The sequence below is a fragment of the Crocuta crocuta genome, unplaced genomic scaffold (assembly GCF_008692635.1).
Source record: "Crocuta crocuta isolate KB4526 unplaced genomic scaffold, BGI_CrCroc_1.0 scaffold180, whole genome shotgun sequence".
Lineage (NCBI taxonomy): Eukaryota > Metazoa > Chordata > Mammalia > Carnivora > Hyaenidae > Crocuta > Crocuta crocuta.
In genome coordinates this window covers 1,715,322-1,727,197 of record NW_027527549.1, presented here as the reverse complement: position 1 = coordinate 1,727,197, position 11,876 = coordinate 1,715,322, and the positions used below count along the sequence as shown (strand labels likewise).

The window sequence follows — 11,876 nt, the reverse complement described above, 5'->3', positions numbered from 1 at the left end:
GCCACACAGATTCAGTATTTTGACCCACACTGGGATATCCTGAATTTGGAAGAGACAAAGCAGTATAAATAAGTAAGGGCTATTCTTTTAAATATAAGTTAAATGTATATTTAATATCTATTGTATATATTTACATATAATATGTATATGGAATATTTGTTAGACACCCAAGTTTTTTAGATTCACTGGCTAAAATCTAGGATAAAGAATGTATCTTATCCAATTAAGTATTAAAGCCAAATTTATCAAGTCATATAATTAAATATTCCCATTAGTCAATTCTTATGTTACAAAATGTTTACTATTTCCTAGTTAGCTTTCTTAAAAAATAAAGTATTTTTAATGTGTTTGGTAAAAAGTCATAGGAGACGACTTTAAGATGATAAGTAGGTCAATATTTTGCTAAATCTCTTGTCCAGAGCTCACAAACACAAATGTGTATGGAAAGGTTGTACTCATCTTTGAGTGAGTGTGAGCAGTGACCATGGTTTTATCTGGCAAGCACTGTTATTTTTTTTAATTTTGTAACCCGAATACCTTTAGGGGAGAGGGTTGGTTGGTGGGGGAAAACATGCTCTCTGGAATTCACTTTGACCCCAGGGCCCTCCACTCCCTATTATCAGCACTTAGCTCAATAAACTCCTTTACAATTCCTGTCTGGCCCCTCCTGGTCTCTGAGTTTACAACTCCTAAAAGGAAAGAATACATATTTGGAATAATGCACACACTCAGTCCAAGTTGTTGTTGAGCTGCAATTCCCCAGGGTTTGTTTGTTTGTGTTTGTTTTTTTTGTTTTTTGACGTATCTGCACATCTTGTAAGCAATACACTTAGTTCCTTTGTTCATACTATCTTTTCAAAGATGTTGAATAGCAAACAGCCTGGAAGGATAAAATAGTGCCTCCCACCTGAGCAAAAGGGAGGTGTGCTTCCTACTCACATGCTTACTAGCCATTAAAAGATTAATTCCTCTAAATTCCAGGTTCTCTCGTATCACACCCCTGTCCACGTGCAGGTGTCTACCGGCCCTCTTTACATCATCTCGGGAATTGGGGTTTGGGGAAAGGCACAAAAGTGCTGGTATTCTGGCTACTGATATTGCAGGGAATGAAAAACAGCCCTTCCTCTCTGACCCAGGAAGCTTGAGCCTGGTTCTCTCTAATCTTTTAGGTGGTTCTGTCTCCAGCCGCAGGCAATGTCCTCACTTGCAGGTGCTGCTAGTACGTGGCCAAAGAATTTAAGGGGGCATTTTGCAAGTCTAGGGCCAGGACTAGATGCCCAGGGCAGAAAATCTGAGAAGGCCCTGACTCTCAGGTTCAGACAAGAATCTAAGAATGAGCACCTCCTTCATGCCTGTGATCTGGTATCTCTTGCCTCACCCTAGTGCCAGCCTTGTCCCCGTATCCAGGGTGGCCTCACGGGCTCACTCTCTCTCTGTCTCTCTGTCTCTCTCCTCCCCTCTCCCTATGTCTTTCTCTCTTCCTCTCCCCATCTCTCCCTTTGTCTCCCTCACCCTTTGTCCCCTTCCCTCTCGCTCTGTCTCTCTCTTTGTCTCTCTCTGTCTCTTTCTCCCAGTGTCCCTCTGAGGGCTGCTCCTCTCCGGTACTTAGCCCTATGAACTCTGGGATGTCTTGACCTCGGCAGACTCCCAGCACTTTCTCTTCAGCCTAGTGAGATGGCTGGGCTCTGCCCGTGTGGCTTCCCAGTGCCCCTTCTGCAATCTCTGCAGGGAGTAAGTTGGGCAATCAGAGGCTCTCCTTGCTGCTTTCTCTTCCCTCAGGATCACTCTCCTATATAAGCTGATATCAAAAGTCTTGAAAATCATCACTGCATATATTTTTGTGCAATTTTTTTAGTTGGTTCAAAAGAGGCAGGAGTGTGAATCTGGTCCTTATTACTCCATCTGGTCTGAAAGTCTGTTCCATTTTGATTGCTTGGTGTTTTACTGTCCACATTGTGAAATAAAACATGTTTGGTGGATTTTGGTACTGGGACTGTCCAAAACATCAGACTCCAGCAATCTTCAACCGATGAGCTGCTGTAAAGAGGTAGAGTTGCTGACAAATGGATCAGGAAGATGTGGTTTATCTATACAATGGAATACTACATGGCAACGAGAAAGAATGAAATCTGGCCATTTGTAGCAACGTGGATGGAACTCGAGGGTGTTATGCTGAGCGAAATAAGTCAGACAGAGAAGGACAGATACCATATGTTTGCACGTATCGGAGGATTAGGAAGAACTTAACGGAGGACCATGGGGGAGAAGAATGGGGGAAACAGGAGGGGAGAGGGAGGGAGGCAAACCATGAGAGACTCTTGAAAACTGAGAACAAACTGAGGGTTGATGGGGGTTGGGGAGAGGGAAAAATGGGTGATGGGCATGGAGGAGGGCACTCGGGATGAGCACTGGGTGTTATATGGAAACCAACTTGAGAATAAACTATAAAAAAACAAAACAAAACAAAGAGGTAGAGTTGCTATTTGGCACATTTGTAAAGAAATTTCCCAGGAATCTGGATGGATAACTTCAGGGTTAGCTGCAATCTGCAGTAATAATTGAAGATTATCATGGCAGGATGTGTGCTTCCAGCCCTATCATCGGTTTTTCTACTTCTACCTCCCCTTAGGATTGTTTTCTTTAGGAGTCATTTCTCAATAAACTGACAAATTCCACAGCTCAATCTTCCATGCTGTTTAACCCTGAAATCATCCCAGACTAGCACGGTCTCTTTATGGGCCAGGCACTCTACTTGGTTCTTTATATATATTGCCTCTTTAATTTCTACAGCCACCATGTTACACAAGTACTAATGCAATCTTCATTTTATACAGGAATGAACTGAGGCTCAGAAAATGTAAATGACGTTCCCAGAGTTACACAGCTGGTAGGTATTTATCCAGATAAAAGCTAGCTATATTCGGGGCACCTGGGTGGCTCAGTTGATTAAGCATCCAACTTGGGCTCAGGTCATGATCTCACAGCTCATGGGTTTGAGCCCTGCGTTGGGCTCTGTGCTGACTACCAGCTCAGAGCCTGCAGCCTGTTTCAGATTCTGTATCTCGCTCTCTCTCTCTGACCCTCCCCTGCTCATGCTGTCTGTCTGTCTGTCTCTCTCTCTCTCTCCCATCTCTCTCTCTCTCTCAGAAATAAATAAAACATCAAAAAAATTAAAAAAAAAAAGATAGCTGTACTCAACTTCAAAGCCCGTACAGTGGTTCAGGAAGGAATAGTTGAAGACAAGAGATAAACTGGCCTGTCCTCCTCAAAACACCAATCACAGAGGGGTGCCTGGCTGGCTCAGTCAGTGGAGCACACGACTCTTGTTCTTGGGGTTGTACGTTTGAGCCCCGTGTTGGGTGTAGAGGTTACTTAAAAATAAAATCTTAAAAAAAAAAGATGAGGGAAGGGGAGGGGGGTGATGGGCATGGAGGAGGGCACTTGTGGGGATGAGCATTGGTGTTATATGGAAACCAACTTGACAATAAACTATTTAAAAAAATTAAAAAGAAAAAAGAAAAGAAAGACACTGATCATAGCATAGCATGATTTATAGAGATGTTGAATCACTATGTTGTACACCAGAAACTAATGTAACATCGTGTGTCAACTCTACACAAATTAAAACACACACGTGCATGCAGAAACACACACACACACACACACACACACACACACACACTGACCACAATATGTATGTCCTTGTAACACAGAAAAGAAAGAGGCCTGAAATAAAAACCATAGTCCTCACTTCCCAGGAGCAACCTGTTGGAACTTCTTGGCTTGTCCTTGAACACGGCCCATCTCGTACAAGACCATCAGAAGAACAGACAAACTAAGCTGAGTGGCCCAATGGGGCAGTATTAGGAAATAAACCTAAGACTACATTTTAGTTCTCATCTACTGGGACATGCAACCATCCATCAGGGAGAAGACTGTAGAAATGGGCAAAAAGGAGGACTGGAGGCAGAAGCTTGAGGCAGAGTCTCAAACGGCCAAGGAGACAGTCCCCTAAGCTTTAGCTAGGTAAGTCCAATACAATAAAGGTTTCTAAGACTACTTACCGACAGAGGCAGAGGGAGCTGAGCCTAAAGTGAATTCCTGTTCTATGAGACGATAGAGCTAAGAGGAAATTGATTATTTAGATAAACTGCAGGAGTGTTCCTTCAAAACTAAAACAAAAGACAGTAAAATATCTTCAGGATAGTCTCTAAGTGAAAGATTAGACTGAGGTCTCAAAGGGACACTAACAGAAGTAATCTAAGTGAACCGCCTCACTCACGCTATTACAACCCAAATACCCAATTTTTAGCCTGTTCACAGAATTGTGCAGTCAGCACCACAGTCTAATTTTAGACCATTTTCATCACCCCCAAAGCCTGATTTGGGGCTTGAAATACTTAAACTACTAAAGAATACAATACGTTGTTTGTATTCTCTTTCTCCTAGATAATGAAGAATAACTGTTATGCAAGATTTGGAAAATTAAACTTCCGCCATGCTTCAACTGACAGTATTATATATGCCTCCTGCAGCCAATGTAAAATGACTAAGAAAATCAACTTAAATATTTTCCCACCTAGCCCCCTGCCAGCCAGCCAATCACAAACCAGAATCAGCCAGCCTGACCCAGACCACAGGGACTACCCTGCAAACTCATGAACAAAGCAGTTATTGTTTTAAGCCATTAAGTTTGGGGGTAGTTTATTATGTAGCAAGAAATAAATGATCTTGGGGCACTTGGGTGGCTTAGTCGGTTAAGCGTCCGACTTTCGCTTAGGTCATGATCTCGCGGTTCGTGGGTTGGAGCCCCGCATCGGGCTCTGTGCTGACTGCCAGCTCAGAGCCTGGAGCCTGTTTCAGAGTCTGTGACTCCCTCTCTCTCTGACCCTCCCCTGCTCACACTGTCTCTCTCTCTCTCTCTTAGAAATAAATAAAACATTTAAAAAAATTAAAAAAAAAAAAGAAAGAAATGATCTACCTTCTGATTCACTTCAATCAGCCCTAAGGCCAGACTTCTTATCTTGGCTCTGTCACAGAAGCTATAAAGCAGGGAGAATATGACATGTTCCTTCTCTGTAAAAGTAGGGACATGATAATACCTACTTCATACAGTTGTGGGGAGAATTATGAATAAAACCTTCAGGCCATTTTGTGGCCCATAGTCAATACTCTAAAAATACAAGCTACTCTTATGTTTATTGTGCGCTGGCCAGTGATCTTGACTTTTTAACAGTTTAATTCATAACCATATTCATTATTCATATACCATAAAACTCATACATTGTAAGTGTACATTTCAGTGGTTTTTATTATGTTTACAGGCATGTGCAACCTCATGACAATCTAATTTTAGAGCACTTTCATCAGCCCCAAACAAAGCTTGATTTTGAGACTTGAAATACTAAAGTGGCTGTCAGCCACATCCTTGAGGAAAGGCCAAAAGTCCAACAGGAAATACCAACTACTGATGCCAGTCTATTGAGCAGGAGCAGAACTGTAAATAAGAGGTGAAGCCAAGAATTAGGGTCAGATGGAAACAGAACTGGAGAGGAAATGACGTTCAATACAGAGCCGCAAACAGTACCAGCCTGACTACGGCTGACATTTTCACATTTGCCATACTGGCTTAGCGGTGCGGCACCAGGGAAAGCTTCTCACTTCCCACATTCAGACCTACTCTGCCAAGACTTAGAAAGCCAGGACTGGCCACAGATTTCTGCTCTCTAAAAAGTTCTAACACAGGAGAACCTGGGTGGCTCAGTTGGTTGAGCATCCGACTTCAATTCAGGTCATGATCTCACAGTTTGTGGGTTCTGTGCTGACAGCTCAGAGCCTGCGGCCCGGTTTGGATTCTGTGTGTTTGTCTCTCTCTGCCTCTCCCCTGCTCACACTCTGTGTCTCTCTCTCTCTCTCTCTCAAAGATATTGTTTAAAATGTTAATGACAAAATAAAGATAAAAGAAGCTACAACACAGGAAAAGATTATTTAAAACAAAATTTTAGTCATCATTGCCCTGGTATCCACTGGGCAATACTTTACCACAGAGGGTTCCCCACCAGTGATCTTCAGTTGGCCATAGTGTTGTAGAATGACAGTCTCCTCCCAAAGTTAGGGGCCCTTTCAATGCTTTTTATCCTTTCCTTCCCGCTCTTTCCCAGACCTGGCCAGAGCAACAGGCTGGCCTTCTCGGCTTAGGAGCCACATCTCCTCATCAAGGATGACCAATGGTGGGAACAAGCATGGTATTCAGGAAAGATCTATTTCCCACCACACAAAATATGATATGGGCCCTGGCTTCAATCCATGTAGTTCTGAGGGAATCCATTCCATGCCTCTCCCCTAACTTCTGGTGGCTGTAGGCAAATCTTGGCATTCCTTGGCTTGTAAACACAGTACTCCAATCTCTGCTTCCATCACATGACCTTCTCTGTTTGACTCTGTATGTCTTCTTCTTTTCTGTCACTTCTTTTTGTTTAAGGTTTTATCTTTTAAGTAATCTCTACACCAACACTCAAACCCACAACCTCGACATCAAGAGTTGTACGCTCTGCCGACTAAGCCAGCCAGGTGCCCCCTTTTCTGTCACTTCTAAGGACAAATGTCAGTGGATTTAGGGTTCACCCTAATCCAGGATGATCTCATCCTGAGATCCCTTTTTTAATTACAAATGCAAAATCCCTTTCCAAGTAAGGTCACAGTCACAGGTACAGGGAGTTAGGGCTTGGACATATCTTTTAGGAAATAGGGATGTCAACTTAAATATTAATACCAGAGCAATAAATTATTAAGTAAGACAGCCAGTCAGAATTACAGACTTCTTAGATCTTAAAGGTTATTTTCACAGACTATGGCAACAATCTCTGAGAAGGCAGGGTGTCTCCTAATTAGAATTAACATTTACAAGAAGTTTTATGATACAAACAATTATCTACTTTTCTGACTTTCTAAAAGACTGAACATTTTTCCTTATCTTATGGAGATTTCTTTTACCATAATTATGAAGGTCTGTGGTTTTTCAAGACCAAGTCCTAGAAAGCCCCTAGTTAGCAGCAACATGAAAAAAATAGGTATGAGAGCTCAAAACTTACTACAGAGAGGACAAAGGAGCAAAATAAAAGAGACACAGTATTCTAATCTTAGACCAACAATTTCATCCCAAATGTCTCCTGAGAGGCAAATACCATATACCAGAAACCATTTCATCTTCTCACTTTCATGCACTTGATAGATGGGCATTCACAGCCAGGAAGAAAACTTGATTAGCATTGAACTGTAAGAGTCTGCTAACTATTTTTGATGAGTTCACTCATTTTGATGTGATCAGGTGCAAGGAACTCAGTTTTATCCAGGATAGGAAACTGCTTCTCACCCTTTCACAGTTCTGTTATCACTGGGATTTGGGTAGGATGCTGCTCTTGGGTAAATTGGGCATCTTTTATTCTTTGTTCTAAGGTGCAGTGCCACTTGAAGGTCTTCTCCAAGATGCTGGCATAGAGGGTTGAGATAGAATGGCAGCAGCGGTGGCTCCGACTGTGGGGATAGTACCTTCTGCAAAGATGTGTTAAATAGTTACCATGTCCCTTTTATCCTGGTTCTTCCTCTTTCAAATGTCCCCCTCCTTTCTTGTAAGTCTTCCTCCACTGGATCCTTCCCACACGGAGGCTATAAACATGCTCAATACTTGCTCATAAAAATAAAAGCAAAAATAACAACAAAAACTCTCCCTTATTTCTGCATCCTCTTTTAACCACTACTAGAATCATAGTATTGGTCAATGGTTAGAGTTTACTGTTTGCGTTTGGCTTTTTCAAAAAGTGCACGGAGGCCCCTGGGTGGCTCAGTCGGTTAAGCATCCAACTCGTGATCTCAGCTCACGTCTTGATCTGAGACCCATGTTTAAGCCCCGTCTTGGGCTCTGCATTGGGCATGAAGCCTACTTAAAAGAAAAAAATAATGTACATTAATAATAATCACTAATTAATAATATATAATTATATGCAATAAATATTATTTATCATAATATGTAAATATTACTTGATAATTAAAATATATCATATATTATTAATTAATGATTATTATTAGTTAATAATATATGCACAGAAATTAAGGGTACTAGAGAGACTGTGGTTCAGATTGCCTATCATAAACTCCCTGTCTAGTCAGAGAAAGAAAATTAGACCATAAGAAAAGAATGTGATAGAGGTAGAGAGCTTATGGACATATTCAGAAATGGAAGAGCTGGATGAGGTCAGAGACAGTAGTGGGAGAAAAGACTGCAAGAACTAGACAGATTAAAAGGAAAGTTGCAGTCAAATCATTAGATATGAAAGTTTAAATTCCTTTTTTTAATGCTTACTATTTTTGAGAGAGAGAGAGAGAGAGAAAGGGAGCATGAATGGGCGAGGGGCACAGACCCAAGCCAATGTCAGATGCTCAACTGATTGATCCACCCACATGCCCCTGAAAGTTTAAATTCCCAATGAGGGGGGCACCTAGGTGGCTCAGTCGGTTAAGCATCTGACTTTGGCTTAAGTCATGATCTCATGGTTCGTGGGTTCAAGCACCATGTCGGGTTCTGTGCTGACAGCTCAGAGCCTGGAGCCTGCTTCAGATTCTGTGTCTCCCTCTCTCTTTGTCCCTCCCTGCCTCAAGCTCTCTCTCTCTCTCTGTCTCAAAAATAAATAAAACATTTAAAAAATTCCCGATGAGGAACAATTCTTGGTGAATGATCATATGGTCATAGATGGCCAAAATAAATTCAACATCTCTAGAAATGAGGAGGCCAAGGAAGACATTAGATAAATTGCCCACATAGACATGAATGTCACCCAAGATGAGAGCAAACCAATGAAATGATCAAAAAGACTGTAAGCCAATTCTTCAAATCTTCTATGAATAAAGAAGACTACACAAAGTAGTAACTGACAACAATAAGGAAGGATAGAAGATTCTTGAGCTGGATGACATAAACTTTAAATAAAGTGGAGGTTTTCCACAATCAAGTACAAGTAATTGCTTGGCAGTGTCATGGGGGAATGAGAATGACCAGTCCCGTTTTCAGCCCTACCATGGGCAGGGCATAGAAGGATAATTGCCACCATGGAGAGGGCGGCATGGCTTGTGGTGTCCTTGAGGGAGCGCTATTAGAGAAGAAGGCTTGAGGTAGGGAGAAGACCAGGGTCTTCTGCTGCTGCATCTGGGTGAGAAAAGGTGATGGTCCAACTACCTGGTAGCAGTGAGAATAAAAAGAAGGAAATATGTCCTAATGATATAAAGAAGGTAGATTGCTTTGATAACTAATTAACTGTAAAGAAAAAATAGGAAGGGCACTGGGTGTTGTATGGAAACCAACTTGACAATAAACGATTTAAGAAAAAAAAAGAATAAATAGGAAGGATAAAGGACAACTTTCAGGATGCTGTTTTGAGCATGTGGGTATATGAATGTGCTCTCCACTGAAACAGAGGGAGGAGAGCCTAGATAAACAACAATGAGATCAGGTTTTGACCTTGTCCCTCTGCAAATACCCTAGAGGCAACCAAATGCCGCTTTCCAAAACTGCGCATGGGAGAGGAATCAGGCGCAAACAAGTCAGCTGTAAAAGAGAAAAGGGAGCAGGGGACGACAGCTTAGAATGACTGTCACCCCGAACAACTGCACAGTCCCATATTTATCGAGAATATGATCGTTAATCAATGCCAGGATTGTTTTTAGTGATCAGAGGATGACTTCACGAAAAAAACAGAACTACTCAGGCAGGTACGTTATGGTGGATGAAGCATAAGCAGTAAGTTTCATCTGAACAGGTGGTCTCTGAGCAAGCAGAGAAGTGGACCCAAAAGAAGCAGGCGGCGTTCTGCGCAAGGGCGGGTCAGGCGTTCCTGGCTGCCTGGCTCCATGTCAGAAATCAGCCACTTTCCCAGAGGGACATTACAGTGTGTATTTTCCTAGAGCTGATTTAATCATTTATTAATCCTTATATAGTTTTGTGTACTGTTTTCCTCCATAACTACATTTTATGGGTCACATTGTTCTGAGAGGTCACCAGAAACAAACATATATACTCTAGGTTCAGGGAAAAGATTGGGACTACAGAGATGAATTTGAGAACCGTCATCCCTGAATGGAAGTCAAACGTGAATAAGTGAAAGAGATCACTCAGGGAGGGTATTTTGTTCTATTTTAATGAATGAAACCTCTTTACATCTGTGGCTCTACATTATTCTTTCTCCTGTCAGTCAGTGGTCCTGATTTGTTATTTGTGTTGAACTTGTTCCCCATCGCCCTCTTGACAATCACTGAATGTCTCCATTATGCCATGTATTGAAATATAAAAGTAAAAAGCCTAGTCCTTTCCCTGCTGCTTCTCCAACCTGTCACTGCTGCTCTGAGGCTCTTGCCTCTTTTACCAGGCTCCTAATGCTGTCATGAACTTCAATTATTTATAAGAGTATGAACTCTTTCTCCCATTAGAATATAAACCCCCTAAGGGCAGAGATCTTGTGTCATTCTCTGAAGCGTTCTTAGACACTAAACAGTGCCTGAAACAAAGGAGGCTCACCAAAAATATTCATTAACGTAATGAATGAAAAAGAACAAAGATTGGCATACAAGCTTGAAAAGGTAAACGCTTATAAACCAATATAACCAATAGTATGAAAGTCATTACCATTCTGGTTAAATTTTTTATTTGTTAATTTAATTAGAAGGGAAAACATAGGCAAGCAGAAAATAATAACGACTGCATCTCATCCCCATGAAGATGGCTATAAAAAAAAAATCCAAGAAAAAGAAAACACCAAGTGTGGGCAAGAATGCGGAGAAATTGGAATCCTTACGCGCTGTTGCTAAAAACGTAAAATGGTACAGCCACTGTGGAAAACAGTATAATCTTTCCTCAAAAACCCTAAGGTAGAATTATTATTATATGACCCCAGCGAAAATTCCACTTCTAGTAAATACATAAAAGAATTGAAAGCTGGGACTCAAGTAGATAAGCAACGCCCCTATTCATCAATGGATGAATGGATGGACAAAATATGGCACGTACATATGATGGAATATCACTCGGCCTTAAAAAGGAAGTAAATTCTGAAGTGTATAGATAACCTCTGATGACACGTTAAGTGAAATAAGCTAGCCACACAAAAAATAAGATTTGCATGATTCCACTTACTGTATATAAGGTATTTAAAGCAGTCGAATTCATAGAGACAGAGTAGATGAGTGGTTACAAGGGGCCGGGAGGAATGCAGAATAGAGAGTTAATAATTAATGGACACAGAGTTTCAGTTTTGCAAGATGAAGAGCTCTGGAGGTGCTCTAGAACTGGATGGTGGTGACGGCTTCGTAAGGAAGGGAATGCACTTACACAGTACTAGAGCTTACATTTTAAAATGGCTACACTGGGTTAAGCGTCTAACTGTATCTGCCTCAGTCAGGATCTCACCGTTGATGGAATCGAGCCCAGCATCCGGCTCAGCGCTGACAGCGTGGAGCCTGCTTGCGATTCTCTCTCCACCTCCCCTCTGCCCTCCCCCCACTTGCTCTAGCTCTCTCTCAAAATAAATAAACATCAAAAATGGTTAAGATGCTACATTTTATGTGTATTTTACCACAATTTTTAAGAATTAATTTNGGTCACCCGCGGACTGGGCCGCCACTGCGCAGGCGCATATGACGGCCGCCGCGGCGCCTTTTACACATACCGGAAGTGACGTCTCTAACGCTGAGCCAGGTTCGCCGCAGGTTCACGTAGGTGAGCGGGGCTGGGGGCTGTGCTCCTGGACCGCTATGAGCTGCACCATCGAGAAGATCCTGACAGACGCTAAGACTCTGCTGGAGCGGCTGCGGGAGCACGACGCGGCCGCAGA

The 11,876-nt window shown here is 42.0% G+C and overlaps 1 protein-coding gene and 1 pseudogene across 1 annotated transcript in view; one reads left to right on the top strand and one right to left on the bottom strand.

The window, feature by feature from the left end:
* Positions 1-7,139: 7,139 nt before the first annotated feature.
* LOC144234478 (microtubule-associated protein 1 light chain 3 beta pseudogene) lies at positions 7,140-11,709 on the bottom strand (annotated as a pseudogene).
* Positions 11,710-11,724: 15 nt separating this feature from the next.
* SIKE1 (suppressor of IKBKE 1) overlaps positions 11,725-11,876 on the top strand; it is a 7,269-nt gene continuing 7,117 nt past the window's right edge. Inside the window, exon 1 of the mRNA XM_077767091.1 lies at positions 11,725-11,876. This exon is cut by the window's right edge and continues 66 nt beyond it. Within this exon, the coding sequence (XP_077623217.1) occupies positions 11,797-11,876 (80 nt within the window). The 5' untranslated portion in view covers positions 11,725-11,796.